At 45.9% G+C, this 23,370-nt stretch overlaps 2 protein-coding genes across 3 annotated transcripts in view; one reads left to right on the top strand and one right to left on the bottom strand.

Moving 5' to 3' along the window:
- The first annotated feature begins 4,374 nt into the window (after positions 1-4,374).
- Positions 4,375-5,775, top strand: LOC118399724 (leucine-rich repeat-containing protein 3-like). Its single transcript, XM_035795970.2, has 2 exons — positions 4,375-4,682; positions 4,857-5,775. Exons 1-2 carry the CDS (start codon positions 4,375-4,377, stop codon positions 5,425-5,427), a joined length of 879 nt encoding a protein of 292 aa, XP_035651863.2. The 3' UTR covers positions 5,428-5,775.
- A 6,039-nt stretch (positions 5,776-11,814) lies between these two features.
- LOC118399725 (collagen alpha-1(II) chain) overlaps positions 11,815-23,370 on the bottom strand; it is an 83,059-nt gene continuing 71,503 nt past the window's right edge. For both annotated transcript variants that reach the window (XM_052474055.1, XM_052474053.1), the window contains 12 exons: positions 22,866-22,919; positions 21,916-22,077; positions 19,788-19,895; positions 19,373-19,480; positions 18,931-19,092; positions 17,361-17,522; positions 16,884-16,937; positions 16,630-16,737; positions 15,995-16,283; positions 15,509-15,696; positions 14,745-14,987; positions 11,815-14,059 (listed from right to left, as the gene is read on the bottom strand). In XM_052474055.1, coding sequence (XP_052330015.1) covers positions 13,913-14,059; positions 14,745-14,987; positions 15,509-15,696; positions 15,995-16,283; positions 16,630-16,737; positions 16,884-16,937; positions 17,361-17,522; positions 18,931-19,092; positions 19,373-19,480; positions 19,788-19,895; positions 21,916-22,077; positions 22,866-22,919 — 1,785 coding nt within the window. In that variant the 3' untranslated portion in view covers positions 11,815-13,912. The remainder of the gene's footprint in view (positions 14,060-14,744; positions 14,988-15,508; positions 15,697-15,994; positions 16,284-16,629; positions 16,738-16,883; positions 16,938-17,360; positions 17,523-18,930; positions 19,093-19,372; positions 19,481-19,787; positions 19,896-21,915; positions 22,078-22,865; positions 22,920-23,370) is intronic.

The following is a 23,370-nucleotide window of genomic DNA, read 5'->3' on the forward strand; positions in this document are numbered from 1 at the left end:
AGCTCGAACCATGAAAATCATGCCCAGGCCATTATTCCTCCTCCAACAAAATTTACAGCTGGCACTATGCATTGGGACAGGTAGCGTTTTGCTGGCATCCACCAAACTCAGATTTGTCTGTCCGACTGCCAGATGGTGAAACGTGATCTTAGGCTTGGATGTTTAGCAATGGATAGCAATTTCATGAAGCTGTTTTTGTGCTGACATTGCTTACAGAGGCAGTTTGGAACTTGGTAGTGAGTGTTGCAACCAAGTTCTACGAGATTCAGCACTCGGCGGTCCTTTTCTGTGAGCTTGTGTGGCCTACCACTTAACGGCTGAGTCATTGTTGCTCCTAGGCATTTCCACTTCAAAATAACAGCACTTACAGTTGACCAGGGCAACTCTAGCAGGGCATAAATGTGACGAACTGACTTGTTGGAAAGGTGGCATCTCATGACGGTGCAATGCTGAAAGTCACTGATCATTTCAGTATGGGCTATCCTACTGCCAATGTTTGTTTTTGGAGATTACATGGCTGTGTGCTCAATTTTATACAACACCTGTCAGCAATGGGGAGGCAGGTAGCCTAGTGGTTAGAGTGTAGAGGTGGCAGGAAGCCTAGTGGTTAGAGTGTAGAGGCGGTAGGTAGCCTAGTGGTTAGAGTGTAGAGGTGGTAGGTAGCCTAGTGGTTAGAGTGTAGAGGTGGCAGGTAGCCTAGTGGTTAGAGCGTTGGTCCAGGTACCAGAAGGTTGCTAGATCAAATCCCAGAGCTGACAAGGTGAACATGATGTTGTTCTGCCCCTGAACAAGGCAGTTAACCCAATGTTTCTAGGCTGTCATTGTAAATAAGAATTTGTCCTTAACTGACTTGCTTAGTTAAATAAAAACAGGTGTGGCTGAATAGCCAAATCCACATACTTTTGGCCATGTAGTGTACTTCCTCATCTTATGAGGTGGTGTTAACTGGGAGGCCCTGTGACAGGGTGATACAATAGGCAGTCAAGTGTTAAATAAAAAAAAATGTATAAAGAAAGTGACAAAGATTGTTGATAATGGCTCTTCTACTTGTATCTGCTTGGCTGGGTAATTAACCTACTGGTTTATCAAATTAGGTATTTTTTATCCAACTTTTCAAATAACACACATTAAATAAAATAAAATCAAAGCAAATGTATTTGTCACATACACATGGTTAGCAGATGTTAATGCAAGATGAGTAATGTAGGGTATGTAAACATTATATTAAGTGGCATTGTTTAAAGTGGCTAGTGATACATTTTTCCATACATTTTCCATTATTAAAGTGGCTGGAGTTGAGTCAGTATGTTGGCAGCGGCCACTCAATGTTAGTGGTGGCTGTTGAACAGTCTGATGGCCTTGAGATAGAAGCTGTTTTTCAGTTTCTCTGTCCCTGCTTTGATGCACCTGTACTGACCTCGTCTTCTGGATGATAGCAGGGTGAACAGGCAGTGGCTCGGGTGGTTGTTGTCCTTGATGATCTTTATGGCCTTCCTGTGACATCGTGTGGTGTAGGTGTCCTGGAGGGCAGGTAGTTTGCCCCCGGTGATGCATTGGGCAGACCTCAGTACCCTCTGGAGAGCCTTACGGTTGTGGGTGGAGCAGTTGCCGTACCAGGCGGTGATAAACAGCCCGACAGGATGCTCTCGATTGTGCATCTGTAACAGTTTGTGAGTGCTTTTAGTGAAAAGCATAATTTCTTCAGCCTCCTGAGGTTGAAGAGGCGCTGCTGCACCTTCTTCACCACACTGTCTGTGTAGGTGGACCAATTCCGTTTGTCCGTGATGTGTACGCCGAGGAACTTAAAACTTACTACCCTCTCCACTACTGTCCCGTCGATGTGGATAGGGGGGTGCTCCCTCTGCTGTTTCCTGAAGTCCTCATCTCCTTTGTTTTGTTGAAGTTGAGTGTGAGGTTATTTTCCTGACACCACACTCCGAGGGCCCTCACCTCCTCCCTGTAGGCCATCTCGTCGTTGTTGGTAATCAAGCCTACCACTATAGTGTCGTCTGCAAACTTGATGATTGAGTTGGAGGTGTGCATGGCCACGCAGTCGTGGGTGAACAGGGAGTACAGGAGAGGGCTCAGAACGCACCCTTGTGGGATCAGCGGGGTGGAGATGTTGTTACCTACCCTCACCACCTGGGGGCGGGCCATCAGAAGTCCAGTACCCAGTTGCACAGGGTGGGGTCGAGACCCAGGGTCTCGAGCTTGATGACGAGTTTGGAGGGGATTATGATGTTAAATGCTGAGCTGTAGTCGATGAACAGCAGGTGTGGTTGCGATTGCGGTGTCTGTGGACCTATTGGGGCGGTAAGCAAATTGTAGTGGGTCTAGGGTGTCAGGTAGGGTGGAGGTGATATGGTCCTTGACTAGTCTCTCAAAGCACAACATGATGACGGAAGTGAGTGCTATGGGTCGGTAGTCGTTTAGCTCAGTTACCTTAGCTTTCTTGGGAACAGGAATAATGATGGCCCTCTTGAAGCATGTGGGAACAGCAGACTGGGATAAGGATTGATTGAATATGTCCATTAACACACCAGCCAGCTGGTCTGCGCATGCTCTGAGTACGCGGCTGGGGATGCCGTCTGGGCTTGCAGCCTTGCAAGGGTTAACACGTTTAAATGTTTTACTCACTTTGGCTGCAGTGAAGGAGAGTCCACAGGTTTTGGTAGCGGGCAGTGTCAGTGGCACTGTATTGTCCTCAAAGCGAGCAAAGAAGTTGTTTAGTCTGTCTGGGAGCAAGACATCCTGGTCCGCGACGGGGCTGGTTTTCTTTTTGTAAACCGTGATTGACTGTAGACCCTGCCACATACCTCTTGTGTCTGAGCCGTTGAATTGCGACTCTACTTTGTCTCTATACTGACGCTTAGCTTGTTTGATTGCCTTGCGGAGGGAATATCTACACTGTTTGTTTGCGGTTATGTTTCCAGTCACATTGCTCTGGTTAAAAGCAGTGGTTCGTGCTTTCAGTTTCTTGCGAATGCTGCCATCAATCCACGGTTTCTGGTTTGGGAATTTTTTTATAGTTGCTGTGGGTACGACATTGCATATGCACTTGCTAATAAACTCGCTCACCGAATCACATGGAACTTGGTAAAAGGAGGCATGATTTGTGCTAGTGTATTATAGGTGGCTAGTTATTGAATAATTTCTCCTTCATAACAATGAGGCACATCCAGTAATGTCCTGTCCTCCTTCACACTCTCTATGTGCCTTTGTTACCTAGTAGTGACTTTTTGTGACCAGGAGGATTTTTCAGATGAGCTTAATCAGTTTTTTCGCTTTCATTTTTATTCCTCCCTGTTATTGTCCTGAACCTTAATCACCTCTCTCTCTCTCTCTCTTTCTTACTTTCTGTCTTTCTTTCTGGAATCTGCAGTAGTGGGAAACAGTGCTTCTACACCTGCATTGCTTGCTGTTTGGGGTTTTAGGCTGGGTTTCTGTACAGCACTTTGAGATATCAGCTGATGTACGGAGGGCTATATAAATAAATGTGATTTGATTTGATTTGATGTGCCACTGAACGCCATACCACCGTTGTTATTGTTTTTGTTGCAGAGCTGAGGAGCATCGTGCAGCATGGTAAAAAAAATACTGTACATATTGTGCTCTTCTATAAAACAGTATTCATTGTTTGCAGTAACTTCTTTTGTTGTTCTAATATCGCAGATGTGGCTGTTTCACCATTTTGGAATCCAGCTTTAAGTTGTTATGTTCTAAGTCCTAAGGTCTTACTCACCTAAGGGTCGATACGTTATAACCATATAGCCTGTTAGACCCTTGGGTCTTCATGAACCTAAGGTCTTAATAACCTGAGGGTTGAATCATTGCCATAACAAAGCCAATTGTTATTTCCCTGGGGAGTATTTACAGGACATTGATATCTAGCTCCTGTTTTTTCCCGTGGAGGTTCTTTCTGTGGGTTCCACTCACTGTGGCTGTGTCCTGTGTTGTTTCCCTTCTCCACATGAGGATGTGGGTGTCCATGTACTGTGAGTCGTTTTCCCGTGGAGGTTCTTTCTGTGGGTTCCACTCACTGTGGCTGTGTCCTGTGTTGTTTCCCTTCTCCACACGTGGATGTGGGTGTCCATGTACTGTGAGTCATTTTCCCGTGGAGGTTCTTTCTGTGGGTTCCACTCACTGTGGCTGTGTCCTGTGTTGTTTCCCTTCTCCACACGTGGATGTGTTCTATAGTCTGTTCTCATCCCGTTTTCTATTCTGTTCCATCAGGCTCAGCTGGCCCTGTCGTCTCCCTCTGGATCTGGGGTGGGTCTGGGGCTATGGTGCCCCAGCGGAAGGACTGGATGTCATGGTGGTGCACCGGGGAGAGGGATGGAGATTACTAGGAGAGAGGGTTCACAGGGGAAATGGATGGGGACAGGGGAGTGGAGAGAGAGATGGCTGGAGCCGAACCTGGGGAAAAGGCTGGGACCGAGCCTGGGTCGAGGCCTGCAGAGAGAGTTTGGAAGCTGGCTGTTCACCCTGCCTTTACTGCTCCTTCTCCTCCTCCCCCCGGTGTTCCCCCAGTGCCCTGACAGCTGCCACTGTGTGTGGGAGAGCAGCATGGTGCTGTGTACGGACGCTGGGCTCCATGAGTTCCCCCAGGGCCTTCCTCTGGACACCATCATACTACACCTGGAGAGAAACTACATCCACTCGCTCCCTGAGGGAGCCTTCAGGCAAGGAAGATAACAGTTGTGTTTTAATATGATTTTTTATTCACCCTGCATGCTGTTATTGTCTTTTATTAATTCATTAATTTATTCATTACAATTCAAATCTGGCTCCCAGTTTGTCTTTAGTTCTGGGTAATTATGATGTTTCTGACACTTCCTCTTGTTATTTACCTTCAGGGAGCTGACCCACCTGAGGGAGCTGTATCTCTCCCACAACCACATCAACACCCTCTCCTCCGGGGCCCTGCGACACCTGAGCTCAGAGCTCCGTCTCCTGGACCTCTCCCACAATCTGTTACGCCAGGCCAGCCGGGACGAGTTTGGTTCCACGCGGGCCAAGACGCGCCTCTACAACAACCCATGGCACTGCGACTGTACCCTGCAGGAGCTGATGGAGACGTTAAATCTAGAGCCGGAGACTGTCAACGGGATCATGTGTGAGAGCTCTGTGAGGAGCTCCGGGGAGGGGAGTCGCTGGGAGGATCCAGGAGGGGCTTCAGAGCACTCCGGTCAACCCCTGGTTAAGCTGCTTAACTCTGGGGTAAACTTCTGTAGTCTCCAGAGGAAGACAACGGATGTAGCCATGCTGGTGACCATGTTCGTGTGGTTCTTCATGGTCATTATTTATGTGGTCTACTACGTGAGACAGAACCAGGCTGAGACCAGAAGACATCTGGAGTATCTGAAGAGTTTGCCCAGTCCGAGGAAAACACTCACGGAGACAGACACGATAAGCACTGGTCTCTGAACTATTTATTTATTGCCCTCGTTTAACAAGGTAAGTTATTGAGAAGACATTATTTTTAACAAAAACAACCAGACCAAGAGAAGACCCAAGAGAAGGCCTAAGAAAAGGCCCAAGATGAGGCCTAAGAGAAGGCCTAAGAGAAGGCACAAGAGAAGGCCTAAGAGAAGGCCTAAGAGAAAGCTCAACATAAGGCCTATGAGAAGGCCTAACAGACTGCCTAAGAGAAGACCGAAGAGACTGCCCAAGAGAAGACCCAAGAGATGGCCCAAGAGAAGGCCCAACAGAAGGCCCAAGATAAGGCCTAAGAGAAGGCCCAAGAGAAGTCCTAAGATACTGCTCAAGAGAAGACCCAACAGAAGGCCCAAGAGAACACCCAACAGAAGGCCCAAGAGAAGACCTAAGAGAAGGCCTAAGAGAAAGCTCAACATAAGGCCTATGAGAAGGCCTAACAGACTGCCTAAGAGAAGACCGAAGAGACTGCCCAAGAGAAGACCCAAGAGATGGCCCAAGAGAAGGCCCAACAGAAGGCCCAAGATAAGGCCTAAGAGAAGGCCCAAGAGAAGTCCTAAGATACTGCTCAAGAGAAGACCCAACAGAAGGCCCAAGAGAACACCCAACAGAAGGCCCAAGAGAAGACCTAAGAGAATGCCTAAGAGAGCTCAACATAAGGCCTATGAGAAGGCCTAACAGACTGCCTAAGAGAAGACCTAAAAGAAGTCCCAAGAGAAGGCCCAACATAAGGCCTAAGAGAAGCCCAAGAGAAGGCCTAAGAGAAGACCCAACAGAAGGCCCAAGAAAAAGCCCAAGAGAAGGCCTAAGAGAAGGCCCAAGATAAGGCCTAAGAGAAGGCCCAAAAGAAGTCCTAAGATACTGCCCTAGAGAAGACCCAAGAGAAGGCCCAACAGAAGGCCCAAGAGAAGACCTAAGAGAAGGCCTAAGAGAAGGCCCAAGAGAAGGCCTAAGAGAAGGCCCAACAGAAGGACTAAGAGAAGGCCTAAGAGAAAGCCCAACATAAGGCCCAAGAGAATACCTAAGAGAGCTCAACATAAGGCCTATGAGAAGGCCTAACAGACTGCCAAAGAGAAGACCTAAGAGAAGTCCCAAGAGAAGGCCCAACATAAGGCCTAAGAGAAGCCCAAGAGAAGGCCTAAGAGAAGACCCAACAGAAGGCCCAAGAAAAGGCCCAAGAGAAGGTCCAAGAGAAGGCCCAACATAAGGCCTAAGAGAAGCCCAAGAGAAGGCCTAAGTGAAGCCCAACAGAAGGCCCAAGAAAAGGCCCAAGAGAAGGCCTAAGAGAAGGCCCAACAGAAGGCCCAACAGAAGGCCCAAGAGAGGGCCTAAGAGAAGGCCTAAGAGAAGGCCTAAAGAAAGCCCAACATAAGGCCTAAAAGAAGGCCTAAGAGAAAGCCCAAGAGAAGGCTCAACATAAGGCCTATGAGAAGGCCTAAGAGAAACCCCAAGAGAAGGCCTAAGAGAAAGCCCAAGAGAAGACCTAAGAGAAGGCCCAAGAGAAGGCCCAAGAGAAGGCCTAAGAGAAGGCCTAAAGAAAGCCCAACATAAGGCCTAAGAGAAGGCCTAAGAGAAAGCCCAAGAGAAGGCCCAAGAGACTGAATTCCATTGCAACAATTTAGGGCTTCTGTCTGTGAAGAAATCAATATATTGCACGTCTCTGTATTGGATTGGAGATGGTTGTACTTACAATTGTTACTTTAAAATGGCCTCTCAATAACAACTCTGACTTGAATGAAATAATTACAACATCTTATTTTTGTAACTACTATCGCACTGAACAAAAAATATGAACGCAACATACAACGATTTTTAACATTTCACAGTTCATAAGGAAATCAGTCAATTTCAATAAATAAATTAGCCCCTAATCTATGGATTTCACATGAATGTTGGGGACAGATACCGTAAAAAAAAGGTAGGGGCATGGATCAGAAAACCTGTCAGTATCTGGTGTGACCACCATTTGCCTCATGCAGCGTGACACATCTCCTTCCTATAGAGTTGATCAGGCTGCTGATTATGACCTGTAGAATGTTGTCCTTCTCCTCTTCTATGTCTGTACGAAGTTGCTGGATATTGGCGGGAACTGGAACACGCTGTTGTACATGTTGATCCAGAGCATCCCAAACATGCTCAATGGGTAACATGTCAGCTGAGTATACAGGCCATGGAAGAACTGGGATATTTTTAGCTTTCCAGGAATTGTGTACAGATCCTTGTGACATGGGGCCGTGCATTATCATGCTGAACCATGAGGTGATGGCAGCGGATGAATGGCACGACAATGGGCCTCAGGATCTTGTCATGATATCTCTGTGCATTTAAATTGCCATTGATAAAATGCAATTGTGTTCATTGCTCATAGCTTATGCCTATCCATACCAAATTCAAAAGAATCTCGCACATCTGAGCTATCTACTGTGCAGGTGCATGGCAACAATTGAACATGATGAAGGAAGAAGGAAACCGCACACTGCTCTTGATAGTATCACTGATATTTAATAAGCTTGCGTATCAGCCTCACGGCCTTCGTCAGAGCTTTTACCCATTCCATACTGCCACCATGGTCTTCGTCAGAGCTTTTACACATTCCATACTGCCACCATGGTCTTCGTCAGAACTTTTACCCATTCCATACTGCCACCATGGCCTTCGTCAGAGCTTTTACCCATTCCATACTGCCACCATGGCCTTCGTCAGAACTTTTACCCATTCCATACTGCCACCATGGCCTTCGTCAGAACTTTTACCCATTCCATACTGCCACCATGGCCTTCGTCAGAGCTTTTACCCATTCCATACTGCCACCATGGCCTTCGTCAGAACTTTTACCCATTCCATACTGCCACCATGGTCTTCGTCAGAGCTTTTACCCATTCCATACTGCCACCATGGTCTTCGTCAGAGCTTTTACCCATTCCATACTGCCACCATTGTCTTCGTCAGAGCTTTTACCCATTCCATACTGCCACCATGGCCTTCGTCAGAACTTTTACCCATTCCATACTGCCACCATGGCCTTCGTCAGAACTTTTACCCATTCCATACTGCCACCATGGTCTTCGTCAGAGCTTTTACCCATTCCATACTGCCACCATGGTCTTCGTCAGAGCTTTTACCCATTCCATACTGCCACCATTGTCTTCGTCAGAGCTTTTACCCATTCCATACTGCCACCATGGTCTTCTTCAGAGCTTTTACCCATTCCATACTGCCACCATGGTCTTCTTCAGAGCTTTTACCCATTCCATACTGCCACCATGGTCTTCTTCAGAGCTTTTACCCATTCCATACTGCCACCATGGGGCACTCTGTTCACAATGTTGTTATCAGAAAACTGCTCGCTCACAAGACGCCATACAAGTTGTCTGCCATCTACCCGGTACAGACGAAACCAGGATTCATCCATGAAGAGAACACTTCTCCAGCGTGCCAGTGGCCATCCAAGGTGAACATTTTCCCACTGAATTCGGTTACGACTCCAAACTGCAGTCATGTCAAGACCCTGGTGAAAGCATGCGGATAAGCTTCCCTAAAACGGTTTATGACAGTTTGTGTAGAAATTCTTTAGTTGTCTCAGATGATCTCGTAGATGAAGAAGCTTTTTGTGCGTATGGAAATACACTTTTGTGCGAATGGAACATTTCTGGGATCTTTTTTTTCACATCATGAAACATGGGATCAACACGTCACATGTTGCGCTTCTATTTTTGTTCAGTATACTTTCCAATACTTGAAATATATTTTTCATTTATTATTTAGAAATTACAAAAAAACACAGCTTTAACAGTGTCCAAATGGAGAGAAAGACACAAAGAAGAAAGAAGGAGCGAAATTGCGAATCGCAAATAAAAAGTCCATATTTATTGGCACCTTTCATCGTCAAATAATGGTGGCATTCATATTCCATTAGACTGTTAACAGAGAAAACAGACCTTGACCCAATTAATTTTGAACGGCAGATAGCAGATCCTTACGAACCAGAAGGCTAATCAGTGGGTCTGTTTGTACTCTATCCATCAGGTTCAAAGGGTATGTGATGTTGATTCATATTCTGGATCATTAGAACTAGCTATTCTACTCCAGGCTTTGAAGGCTGAGTCCCAACCAGCTCTATATTCTCAATCCCCACATTAATTACTTTGTGCTGTTCTAAATTTACTCTGACTCTACGAAGTGGTGGCAAATCAGTTTCTGGTCATCAAGTACGCATCAAGCAATCATTTCTAAATTGGCCGAGGGTATCAGCTGGCTCAGAAGCAGAGAGTAGAGTATAACGGCAGGGTATCAGCTAGCTCGGAAGCAGAAAGTAGAGTATGACGGCAGGGTATCAGCTGGCTCGGAAGCAGAGAGTAGAGTATAACGGCAGGGTATCAGCTGGCTCGGAAGCAGAGAATAGAGTATAACGGCAGGGTATCAGCTGGCTCGGAAGCAGAGAATAGAGTATAACGGCAGGGTATCAGCTGGCTCGGAAGCAGAGAGTAGAGTATGACGGCAGGGTATCAGCTGGCTCGGAAGCAGAGAATATAGATGACGGCAGGGTATCAGCTGGCTCGGAAGCAGAGAGTAGAGTATGACGGCAGGGTATCAGCTGGCTCGGAAGCAGAGAGTAGAGTATGACGGCAGGGTATCAGCTGGCTCGGAAGCAGAGAGTAGAGTATGACGGCAGGGTATCAGCTGGTTCGGAAGCAGAGAATAGAGTATGTCTGCAGGATATCAGCTGGCTCGGAAGCAGAGAATAGAGTATGACGGGAGGGTATCAGCTGGCTCGGAAGCAGAGAATAGAGTATGACGGCAGGGTATCAGCTGGCTCGGAAGCAGAGAATAGAGTATGACGGGAGGGTATCAGCTGTCTCGGAAGCAGAGAATAGAGTATGACTGCAGGATATCAGCTGGCTCGGAAGCAGAGAATAGAGTATGTCTGCAGGATATCAGCTGGCTCGGAAGCAGAGAATAGAGTATGACGGGAGGGTATCAGCTGGCTCGGAAGCAGAGAATAGAGTATGACGGCAGGGTATCAGCTGGCTCGGAAGCAGAGAATAGAGTATGACGGGAGGGTATCAGCTGTCTCGGAAGCAGAGAATAGAGTATGACTGCAGGATATCAGCTGCGACCCGATTTAGAGTGGTTTAATAATTAACATGATCTTTGTCAAAAATTATCAGAGGAATGACACAAACATGGTTTTTCAGAACAGCTTTAAAAGTATCCTTTTAAAGTAATGGTCCTCTATTTTTCTCCTGGACTTTCAAATTGTGACTGAAGTGAGTTTAAGAGACAGTTGTCTTTCTGCACAGCGAGAGCAGGCCATTGTGACATGTGATGTAATAAGGCAAGTTTTTCGCCTCTCAAAGTTAGACATTCCTGTACCATATTGTTGTTATAGCGATCAGAATAGGATGTTAAGTGTCTCATGAACAAACTGGAGTACATGTTCACCAGCCCACCTGTAATGAGTTTCCTGTGAATATCAAAACGTGATAGATATTTCTCTATTCCATTTGTCTCAGACACTGTGTAGCAACATGTTTGTTGTGAAACCCTATATTACTTTGTATTGCATGTGTGTATAGTTGTGATGTTCAGAGATCCATTCTAGTACAGGTTGTGGTGGGTAAACTTTTGTCTCAAGGGCCACACTGAGATAACGGAAATTCACCGGAGGGCCACAGAATTTTTTTCAACCAATTACTAGTTTGTCAAAAATTGGCCCAGAAAATTGGCAGTTATTTAAAAATATATAGGTCCATTATAATTTATTTAAATATATAGTTCCATTATAATTTATATAAATATATAGGTCCATTATAATTGATATAAATATATATGTCCTTTATAATTTATATAAATATATATGTCCTTTATATTTTATATAAATATATAGTTACATTATAATTTATAGAAATATAGTTCCATAATAATTTCTACATGCTTTCTATCTGGATTTTAGATGTTGAACTGTGTCCTGGAGTGTTTATTGTTTTACCCAAAATAATAGTTGACTCAAACCACCCGCGGTTTGATGATGATAACACAGCTCCTTTAATTGATAGCACTGTACAATCATTAACTGTTCTGTAACTGTTTTGTGTCACAGGCTACAATGAATGTAGACCACAACCTGAGTGACAAAACGGATTCTGTGGAAATGCCAATGACCCAAACACAAGAACCAAGCATCCCTCCTTTTGTGTCATTTGTTTTATTTGTGATGTATTTTTGTTGATTTGTTTACCTGTTGTTCTTTATGATAATAATTATTAAAACAAAGATTACATCATAGATTTGGAAACCAATACATTAAATATTAAATTTACTCTAAAACCAAGTTTAAGAAAAAAAATATATGTAAAAAATGAAACAAACGTGGCTCTGTGTTGTTAAGAGAAATGCTTATACCTTTTATTGCTATGGTGAAAGGTGAAAGATGTAAAGTCAGGAAAGAAAATTAAATAAAAAGTACAGGATGACATAATAAACCCATACAGTTACTGATTATTGTGGTTGGAAATGTTTCCCATTCCTACTCTATCTACCATGCTTAAAAACGATCGGAAAATATTGCAAAACTATTTTACACATACAAAATAGTACATGATATGAACTTTCCACTTCCTCACTAAATTTAACCTTTTCTCTCACACAAATAAAACAAAAAGAAAATGGCCGCTCACCATCATCCACCTCTCCACTGTATCTCCTTGTGTGTTCTGACTGCATCCCACCCCTCAATATGCATTTAGCCCAAACACACAGACCAAGGCAGAGTGCATACAGGACACAGGATCAATATTTGGTATTGCTTCTATCTCTGGGAACATAATAGCAACAGAAAAGTTGTATCATACTTTCAGAAAAAAGACATTCCCAGATAGTTCATGCACACTTTTCTCTGGAGCAATATGAGGATGAATAACAATCAAAATCCCCCCAAAAATAAAATTAAAAAAGCGACTTCAGTCTGTTACTTGTTTTTCCTTTTATTTCCAATTTACATTAATCAAAACTGCAACAAAAACAAAATCATGATCATCATATTTAATAATAATAATAATAATAGTAATGCTATCATTATTAGCAATAATACTATTATTATTATTAATAATACAAAATATACACACCCTCAAAAATAAAAGCACCCTCTGCCCTGGTCGTAGGTGGTTTTCCTCTGTATGTAAAGGAGGTCTGGATTGTCTAGTAGTGATATCACTGTGAGAAAGAACTCACTCAAATCTAACAGCCCTGCCCTGTTGTTCCTATGGGGGCATGGCCTGTTCCTATGGGGTGTGGCCAGGGCCAAGGTACTTCCTGCCAGGGTAGAGGGTATTTCCTGTGTGAGAGGACAGTGGGGGCATATGGGACAAAGTGGAGTGGGATAGGTCAAGGGTTAAAGGCACCTTCTGGTGGTCTTCTCACAACATGGGGTCTCATGCACCAAAGATATGATCACCCAAGCTGGATTTGTAAACTTGGATAACTTTGCTTAGTTGTTTCTTTATTTTTTAGCGTGAGGTAGCTTATAATAGAATTAAAACAAAACAAAAAAAGTTTAGATCTGAGATTGAAATCCCGAATTGAACATGTCTATTACAAAAATGATAGACGCGGTTTCTGTTTCATTGGGCAGCCAATGAGGGGGATTGTGGTCGGGGGGGAAGGGGCAGCGACATTTACCACTCTGAAAACAAATCTCAGCGTGAAATGTACTCTCTGAAAACTGTAGATATATGTATACACACACATATACATATATACACATTATGAACATGTCACTAATACATCAGTATCTGGTTGTTAAAGAATACAGACTGGTTTTACAGCAATAGCACCATTTGACTATATTATAATACACAGTAACTTCCTGATACACACTGGGGCGGCGGTTGGAACTAGGAACACCTGCACCTATCACACTGCTCCGTTTTTGGTTTGGATTTGATATGATGTTTGAGAAGGTATGGAATAGGAGAAAGAAAAGAGGAGATTGGGGAGGTGGGGAACTGATAGATTATGTACGTAGTTGTGCGTGGGGCCTTTTTACAGGGTAACACACTCAGTCCTAACACACCTGGGACCTACACCTGAACAATAAATAAATAACACCAAGTCGGCTCTCTTTCTGTCATGCTCTGACATACTCCCCCTTTCTCTCCTTCTCGTCTTCCTTTGTTCCTACTTGTTAGTGGGGAGGTGATCCCAGGCTGGGGGGTGGAGTGGATGGGGGAATGGAGGGAGGGGTTGACGGAGGGAGACTGGAAGTCGATGAAATCACAGATGAATATTGCCGGTGCCATTCAGTGCAGATATCCTAGTTGTAAAAATCACTTTTTACTTTAAAAAAAAAAGTGACTTGATCTTTCTCTTTTCTCTCTTTCATTCATTTGCTAGAAGTGTGTGATCCTCTCTCTCTCTCTCTCTCTCCCTCATCTTTTATGGGGTTTTTCTCAGCTTTTCCTTTTTCATTCCTTTGTCTTTACAAGAAGCAGACTGCACCAACGTCGACTCCAAACTCTTGGTCCGCTCCTCCAATATCCATGGGAGCAATGTCCACGATGGGCAGCCGGCTGGTCTTCTGCGATCTGTAGTCAATCACTGTTTTGCCCCATGCTCCTGTGTGTTTCTGGGGACAGAGAGGCAGAGCTGATATTGTTAGAGGACAGGGCTGATATTGTTAGAGGACAGGGCTGATATTGTTATAGAACAGGGCTGATATTGTTAGAGGACTGGGCTGATATTGTTAGAGGACAGGGCTGATAATGTTAGAGGACAGGGCTGATAATGTTAGAGGACAGGGCTGATATTGTTAGAGGACAGGGCTGATATTGTTAGAGGACAGGGCTGATATTGTTAGAGGACAGGGCTGATATTGTTAGAGGACAGGGCTGATATTGTTAGAGGACAGGGCTGATATTGTTAGAGGACAGGGCTGATACTGTTATAGAACAGGGCTGATATTGTTAGAGAGGGCTGATGTTGTTATAGAACAGGGCTGATATTGTTAGAGGACAGGGCTGATATTGTTATAGAACAGGGCTGATATTGTTAGAGAGGGATGATACTGTTATAAGTCTGTCTGTCTGTCTGTCTGTCTGTCTGTCTGTCTGTCTGTCTGTCTGTCTGTCTGTCTGTCTGTCTGTCTGTCTGTCTGTCTGTCTGTCTGTCTGTCTGTCTGTCTGTCTGTCTGTGTGTGTGTGTGTGTGTGTGTGTGTGTGTGTGTGTGTGTGTGTGTGTGTGTGTGTGTGTGTGTGTGTGTGTGTGTGGGTGTGTGTGTGTGTCTATGTGTGTGTGTGTTTTCATCCTCTCACCGTGCAGCCGTCCTGCATAACGGTGTAGGTGAAGCGGCTGTTTCCCTCGGCCCTGATCTCCACATCGTTGGATCCCTGGAGCAGCACGGCCTTCTTCAGGTTGCCCGTGGCTCCGTCCATGTAAGCCACACTGTTCTTGCAGTGGTAGGTGAGGTTCTGGCTAGCCTCGGTGGACAGCAGCCGCAGGAAGGTCATCTGGATGCTGGCCGTGTTGGCAGCCAGGCTGTCATCGCCATAGCTGAACTGTAGAGGGCAGAGGAGAGAGAGGAGGGGAGACAGGAAGGTTACATCCAGTACAATGATGTGGAATTATAACATGTCTTTAGTTAAAACTAGTGAAAGAGGAGGGGAGAGAGGGAGGTTACATCCAGTACAATGATGTGGAATTATAACATATCTTTAGTTAAAACTAGTGAAAGAGGAGGGGGAGACAGGGAGGTTACATCCAGTACAATGATGTGGAATTATAACATGTCTTTAGTTAAAACTAGTGAAAGAGGAGGGGAGAGAGGGAGGTTAGGACCAATGTGATAATTATATACTGTATGATGTCTGGTTAAAACTTGAACCAAAAATGAAGAAAACTTCTTCAGACTGGTGGCATCAATTGAGAATATAAAATTCATTGCCAGTTTTAAAAAAAAAACACTTTACCAAAAGGCAAATATTGAATCTGAGACTGAAGAGGAAATGTGTATTTTTGTATTTTCATTATGATCAAAATCATATAACGAGGATAGAAGAGGGATTGAATGGTGACTCACGTGGAATCCTCCGTTCATGGTCTCTCCGAACCAGACATGTTTGGCAGCCTTGCTCTTGCTGGACCACCAGTTCTTCTTGGGGATGCTGGCGGGCTTGGGGTAGACACAGGACTCTCCGGTCTCCATGTTACAGTAGACCTTGATGGCATCTATGGTGCAGCCCTGGTTAGGGTCGATCCAGTACTCTCCTGCAGACAGACGGAGGAGTCAGGTCACATTCAATCAGTAGTACTTCCTATGTAATTGTAATACACCTGGTCATATCTATTTTGTCTTTTGAACACTATAGAACCTTCCAGATTTCCTCATGAGCACATAGTTTTTCCCGATCTAATCAGTAGGGGTAGGAGTTTAACCTCACAACATCACCTGACCATAGCAGGAGAAACTTTAGGACCCCAAGTCATTCCTGGTCAAGTCCTGTTGGTCTATTAAACTCTTGTCCCCTAACAAAGAGGCAATCGTCGCTCCTATCCCGTCACTCACCGCTCTTCCAGTCTGGGTGGCACAGCTTCAGGTCTCTGCAAGTACGTGCAGGGTTCTTCTTGGAGCCCTCGGGGGAGCGGATGTTCTCAATCTGGTTGTTGAGAGACTTGAGCGTGGCGTCCACCTCGGCATCGTGCGTCCTCAGGTTTCCGGAGGCCTGGTCGGCCCTCATGTACCGCAGGGGATCGGGGGATTTCTCAGGCTGAGACAGGCCAGCGAAGGCAGACATGTCGATACCAGGGCCGGGAGGACCAGGAGGACCAGGGGGACCGGAGTTTCCAGGGGGACCCTGCGATACACATATAGAAAGATAGAATACTTAATTGATTGAAGATATTGTAAAACCAAGATGCTAGACTACGAGCTACAGGTGATGTATTGCTACCAGCGCAGTGCCATAGGTATTACAGAGGAGGAAAAACACAGAGCAAAGAGGAGTTCAAGTACAGGTAGCATCAAGTGTTGCCGTCTCAAACGGCACCCTGCTCCCTCGGGCATTACTTTGACCAGAGCAAAGGGAGCGCACTGTATTGGAAATAGGGTGTCATTTGAGATTGGCACCAAGTCACCCACTGCTCTGAGAACTTTGATGATCCTTAAGATACAGTAAGTTGAGAGATGAGAGAGTTACTCACAGAGGGACCAGTCTCTCCAGAGCGACCACGGGGTCCGGGGGGTCCGATGGGGCCGGGCATACCGTTGGAACCATCTTTTCCATGTGGACCAATAGGTCCGGGAGGTCCCTAAACAGAACACACACAAGGATTCAGATGTACTGTTACTTTACACACTATAGCTCTGCCTGCCATGCTCTTTGGTTGAGTATGAATAAGACAGGTACCTCTCAAAACCCTGTGTTAGACTTTTTACTGCTTTTGTCTATACTCACTCTTGATCCACTTGGTCCGGCAGGTCCAGATGCACCCTGGTCTCCAGCTTGACCCTGTGGTGAGACACGGGTCAGACAATGTCTAGGATGTACACAACTTCAGATAAAGGGTACAATGAGATTTTTTAGGGTATAGAGAGAATTTGAGATACTGGAAGATTAGGGGTACAGGAAGTTTAGGGGTACAGGAAGATTAGAGGTGCAAGAAGATTAGGGGGTGCAAGAAGATTAGGGGGTACAGGAAGATTACAGGGTACAGGGAGATTAGGGGTACAGGAAGATTAGGGGGTACAGGGAGATTAGGGGGTACAGGAAGATTAGGGGGTACAGGGAGATTAGGGGTACTGGAAGATTAGGGGGTACAGGAAGATTAGGGGGTACAGGGAGATTAGGGGGTACTGGAAGATTAGGGGGTACAGGAAGATTAGGGGGTACAGGAAGATTAGGGGGTACAGGGAGATTTGGGGGGGTACTTACGGGAGGTCCAGGCAGACCCTGCAGACCAGTGAATCCTCTGTGTCCTTTCTGTCCTCTCTCACCACCCTCTCCAGCCTCACCCTTGTCTCCACGGGGTCCTTGGGGTCCAGCCATTCCTCTGGCTCCAGCAGGCCCGGCAGGTCCAGCTGGTCCTTGAGCTCCCTAGAGAACAGCCAAGAGACAGACACAGGGTTAGGACGGGTTGCAATACATTAGTATCTGAGTGAACTCAATTACATGTCCTTTAAATCAAAGACAGTTAATGGATTAATGCATACATTAATATGCAAGTGGGCTATCACATATCCAGCATATCCTGGAAATAGAAATGGAGTGAAAAACTCAACTTCATGTCCTGGTGTCCTGTATTATAGGGGTTCTACGGGGTGTAAACAGGGGTTCCATGGGGATGTTGATGGGTGTTATAGGGGTTCTACGAGGTGTAAACAGGGGTTCCATGGGGATGTTGATGGGTGTTATAGGGGTTCTACGAGGTGTAAACAGGGGTTCCATGGGGATGTTGATGGGTGTTATAGGGGTTCTACGAGGTGTAAACAGGGGTTCCATGGGGATGTTGATGGGTGTTATAGGGGTTCTACGGGGTGTAAACAAACAGGGGTTCCATGGGGATGTTGAGGGGTGTTATAGGGGTTCTACGGGGTGTAAACAGGGGTTCCATGGGGATGTTGAGGGGTGTTATAGGGGTTCTACGGGGTGTAAACAGGGGTTCCATGGGGATGTTGAGGGGTGTTATAGGGGTTCTACGGGGTGTAAACAGGGGTTCCATGGGGATGTTGAGGGGTGTTATAGGGGTTCTACGGGGTATAAACAGGGGTTCCATGGGGATGTTGAGGGGTGTTATAGGGGTTCTACGGGGTGTAAACAGGGGTTCCATGGGGATGTTGAGGGGTGTTATAGGGGTTCTACGGGGTGTAAACAGGGGTTCCATGGGGATGTTGAGGGGTGTTATAGGGGTTCTACGGGGTATAAACAGGGGTTCCATGGGGATGTTGAGGGGTGTTATAGGGGTTCTACGGGGTGTAAACAGGGGTTCCATGGGGATGTTGAGGGATGTTATAGGGGTTCTACGGGGTGTAAACAGGGGTTCCATGGGGATGTTGAGGGGTGTTATAGGGGTTCTACGGGGTGTAAACAGGGGTTCCATGGGGATGTTGAGAGGGGTTCTACGGGGTGTAAACAGGGGTTCCATGGGGATGTTGAGGGATGTTATAGGGGTTCTACGGCGTGTAAACAGGGGTTCCATTGGGATGTTGAGGGGTGTTATAGGGGTTCTACGGGGTGTAAACAGGGGTTCCATGGGGATGTTGAGGGGTGTTATAGGGGTTCTACGGGGTGTAAACAGGGGTTCCATGGGGATGTTGAGGGGTGTTATAGGGGTTCTACGGGGTGTAAACAGGGGTTCCATGGGGATGTTGAGGGGTGTTATAGGGGTGCTACGGGGTGTAAACAAGGGTTCCATGGGGATGTTGAGGGGTGTTATAGGGGTTCTACGGGGTGTAAACAGGGGTTTCATGGGGATGTTGAATGGTGTTATAGAGTGTATACTCACAGCCTCTCCCCTGTCTCCCTGCTTGCCGGTGGGGCCGACAGGGCCGGGGGAACCATTAGCCCCTGGGGAGCCAGGAGCACCAGCAGGACCGGTGTTACCACGGTCACCCTTGATTCCAGTGGCTCCATCTCTACCAGGGGGTCCATCAGAACCAGCGTTGCCCTGAGAGACAATTACACATTGTTTAATATCAGAAGTATCAAAAGCATAATTAGTGATTCACTTAATCATGACAGTGAGTTAACGTACTGTACTGCAGGTATAGAGTTGACAATGAGAGGCCATATTGGGGACACTGTGCTGCATTGAATGGCACACTATTCCCTATGTAGTGCACAACATTTGACCAGAGCCCTATGTGGACCCTGTTCCAAAGTAGTACACTATAGAAGAAATAGGATGCCATTTCAGACACAACCCATGTTATGGGACAGACACTGACCTCTCTACCGGGCTCTCCTGCGGGTCCAGTCAGTCCAGGGGGCCCCACAGGGCCAGGGGGCCCACGGTCTCCGCTTCCACCAGGAGATCCTTGTTTACCAGGCTCACCCTGGGGAGATGGATACAGGCTAGTTGGAGGACCACCGGTAGGGGTTGACACTCATCTAATCAATAGTCATATTTTCACTGATCATTTTCTTTGAATATCCATCTATCCATTCTTATTTGAAATTGGGTGGGGTGGGTACAAAGGCAATTGACTGTAAAATATTATTTTGTAATGAATTAATAAATGGGTGTCAAGTCGCCTTTAGCAACCCATAGTCTACTGTATAATAATTAATCAATCATTTATTAATTAATCAATGTGTAAATGTATTCTAACTGTAATCTAATAGAATGTGAATGTGACTTACAGAGGGTCCTGGCAGGCCAGGGAAACCTCTCTCTCCACGTTGTCCTGGAAGACCAACAATACCACGCTGTCCAGCCAGACCTGAAGGACCTGAAGGACCATCAGGACCCTGGGAGGAGGAAGAGAGGAAGATATAAGGAGGGGAGGAAGGCGGGAGGAGAGGAGGAAGGCGGGAGGAGAGGAGGAAGACGGGAGGAGAGGAGGAAGACGGGAGGAGAGGAGGAAGACGGGAGTAAAGGAGGAAGAGAGGAGGAGAGGAAGAAGGAGGAGATGAGGAAGTGAAGGGGAGAGGAAGAAGGGAGGAAGTGAGGAGGAGAGGAGGAAGTGAGGAGGAAGACAGAAAGTGAGGAGGAGAGGAGGAAGACGGGAGGAGAGGAGGAAGACGGGAGGAGAGGAAGACAGGAGTAAAGGAGGAAGAGAGGAGGAGAGGAAGATGGAGGAGATGAGGAAGTGAAGGGGAGAGGAAGAAGGGAGGAAGTGAGGAGGAGAGGAGGAAGTGAGGAGGAAGACAGAAAGTGAGGAGGAGAGGAGGAAGACGGGAGGAGAGGAGGAAGACGGGAGGAGAGGAAGACAGGAGTAAAGGAGGAAGAGAGGAGGAGAGGAAGAAGGAGGAGATGAGGAAGTGAAGGGGAGAGGAAGAAGGGAGGAAGTGAGGAGGAGAGGAGGAAGTGAGGAGGAAGACAGAAAGTGAGGAGGAGAGGAGGAAGACGGGAGGAGAGGAGGAAGACGGGAGGAGAGGAAGACAGGAGTAAAGGAGGAAGAGAGGAGGAGAGGAAGATGGAGGAGATGAGGAAGTGAAGGGGAGAGGAAGAAGGGAGGAAGTGAGGAGGAGAGGAGGAAGTGAGAAGGAGAGGAGGAAGAGAGGAAGTGAGAAGGAAGAGAGGAGAAAGAGAGGAAGAGGCGGAGAGGATGAAGAGGAGGAAGAGAGGAGGACAGGAGAAAGTGAGGAGGAAGACAGGAAGTGAGGAGGAGAGGAGGAAGTGAGGAGGAAGACAGAAAGTGAGGAGGAGAGGAGGAAGACGGGAGGAGAGGAGGAAGACGGGAGGAGAGGAAGACAGGAGTAAAGGAGGAAGAGAGGAAGAGGCGGAGAGGATGAAGAGGAGGAAGAGAGTAGGACAGGAGAAAGTGAGGAGGAAGACAGGAAGTGAGGAGGAGAGGAGGAAGTGAGGAGGAAGACAGAAAGTGAAGAGGAGAGGAGGAAGTGAGGAGGAGAGGAGGAAGACAGGAAGTGAGGAGGAGAGGAGGAAGTGAGGAGGAGTGGAGGAAGACAGGAAGTGAGGAGGAGAGGAGGAAGAGAGGGGGACAGCGTGTTATTATCAAGAATCTCAACAAAAAAAACGATCAACATGTTTTTTAACTGAAAAGCAAGAAAAAATATTTTGTGTGCACCGCATCCTACTCTCCTCCACTTATGTGATTCAGACCAGAGAGGAACAGTGTGTCTTATGTCTGTTCTCTGTGCTTGCCTATCTAATTTTAGTAACTCTCAGCTGTCAGTTCAGTGTTACTCAAGGGATAATTGTAGGGTGTGTAAGTGCAAAGTAAAAGCCTTGGCCTCTCTGCCATCATGTCTTTGTCCAGGGGAAGCCTACAGGTGCTATTAAGGTCCCGGCAGACCACAGTGTGGTTAGTCTGGTTCTTGGGTCAGTGATGAACACACACTTACAGCTAGGTGTTATGACGGGGATGGGGGAGTAGTGTTGTTGTCCGTTATAATGGGCCTTTCTTTCATTCCCTGGACTAATGTCTATGCCTGTGTGTTGGAAGTAAACAAGAGAGACTTTTTGGGAAATAAAGCCAGTCTGGTTTTATAGCTGAAAAATTTCAGATGTATTTCAGTGTTAACTGGGGTGATGAGGCTGTGCGGGTGCTTTGTCTGTAACATCACAATCTGTGGGAGTTCAGTGGACTAAATCACTTTTAAATGTTGAATAAAGCATAAAGCCTGCGGGACCTTCAGTTGAGGATGGTTTTGATGAAAGGTGAACCTACTGGGGACAGATAATTCAGCTTGTATTACTCCCTTTTGCTTAGTGGGGTGCTGGGCTGAATGAGAGTTATCAAGCCGTCCACTATGCCCCGGGTTGGTGCTTGACAACGGTACTGTAGTGATAAACAGGTGAACTTACAGAAGGACCATCCTCTCCAGCATCTCCCTTCTCTCCAGGGGATCCAGCGGCTCCACGCAGCCCAGCATCTCCCTGTCTGCCTGGGGGTCCACCGTCTCCACGCACACCTTTAGGGCCATCTTTACCAGCAGGGCCAGAGGGACCAGCAGCACCAGGGTTACCCTGCAGAGAGACACATCAATCAATCATTCAACAAATCAACCAATCAATCAATACATTGATCAACCAATCCATAAATCTGTAAATCAATCAACCAATCAACACTCAATCAATGAAACATCAATCAACCAATCAACCAAACAATAACCAATCAACCAATCTTAAAAACAAACAAAATAAAAGACAGACAGAGAGGAGACAGAGAGAGACAGGAGCAGGTCAAAACTCTGTAGAATAACAACCATTTAGACTGAAACTGCCCATAGACAGACAAGAGCAGGTCACAACCATTCAGAATGAAACTGCCCATAGACAGACAAGAGCAGGTCACAACCATTCAGACTGAAACTGCCCATAGACAGACAAGAGCAGGTCACAACCATTCAGACTGGAACTGCCCATAGACAGACAAGAGCAGGTCACAACCATTCAGACTGAAACACACTATAGTGCTGATGAATGATTCTGTGCCCGTGTGGTTATAGATCAAAGGTCAGTACTCATTTCACCTTCTGAATGACCATAAAAGTCATGAAATCAAAATCATTACACCTGCTTGTACTGAAATATATCAGAAAACTTTTGGAAAAACCTGGAATTACATAAAAGAGCTCATTCGTTTTGGAAAATGTTAATAACCAACACTGTTCCTTTTCTATTCCAGTCAAATCCAACACTTTTTACTAAATGAACAGTGTAACGAATCAGTATGATTTATTCTTCGATGCTCAGGTAGGGTGACAGAAGATGTGAGTGTTTGAGTTGTATTGCTGACAGGTGGTTGTACTTACATTGGGACCAGGGGGCCCGACTCTGCCGGCAGCTCCAGGGAAACCAGTGGCACCCTGTGTGTGAGAGAGAGAGAGAGAGAGAGAGAGAGAGAGAGAGAGAGAGAGAGAGAGAGAGAGAGAGAGAGAGAGAGAGAGAGAGAGAGAGATTGTTGATGAAAATGGAAACATTAGAAATAGAGCAGAAATTAAATATACAATATGAGATGTGTATGAGATATGTATGAGAAATGAGATGTGTTTGAGATATGAGATGTGTATGAGATGTGAGATGTGTATGAGATGTGTATGAGATGTGTTTGAGATATGAGATGTGTATGAGATATGAGATGTGTATGAGATGTGAGATGTGTATGAGATGTGTATGAGATATGAGATGTGTATGAGATGTGTATGAGATGTGTATGAGATGTGTATGAGATATAAGATGTGTATGAGATATAAGATGTGTATGAAATGTGAGATGTGTATGAGATGTGAGATGTGTATGAGATATGAGATGGGTATG

The sequence above is a fragment of the Oncorhynchus keta genome, chromosome 21, assembly GCF_023373465.1.
Source record: "Oncorhynchus keta strain PuntledgeMale-10-30-2019 chromosome 21, Oket_V2, whole genome shotgun sequence".
NCBI lineage: Eukaryota > Metazoa > Chordata > Actinopteri > Salmoniformes > Salmonidae > Oncorhynchus > Oncorhynchus keta.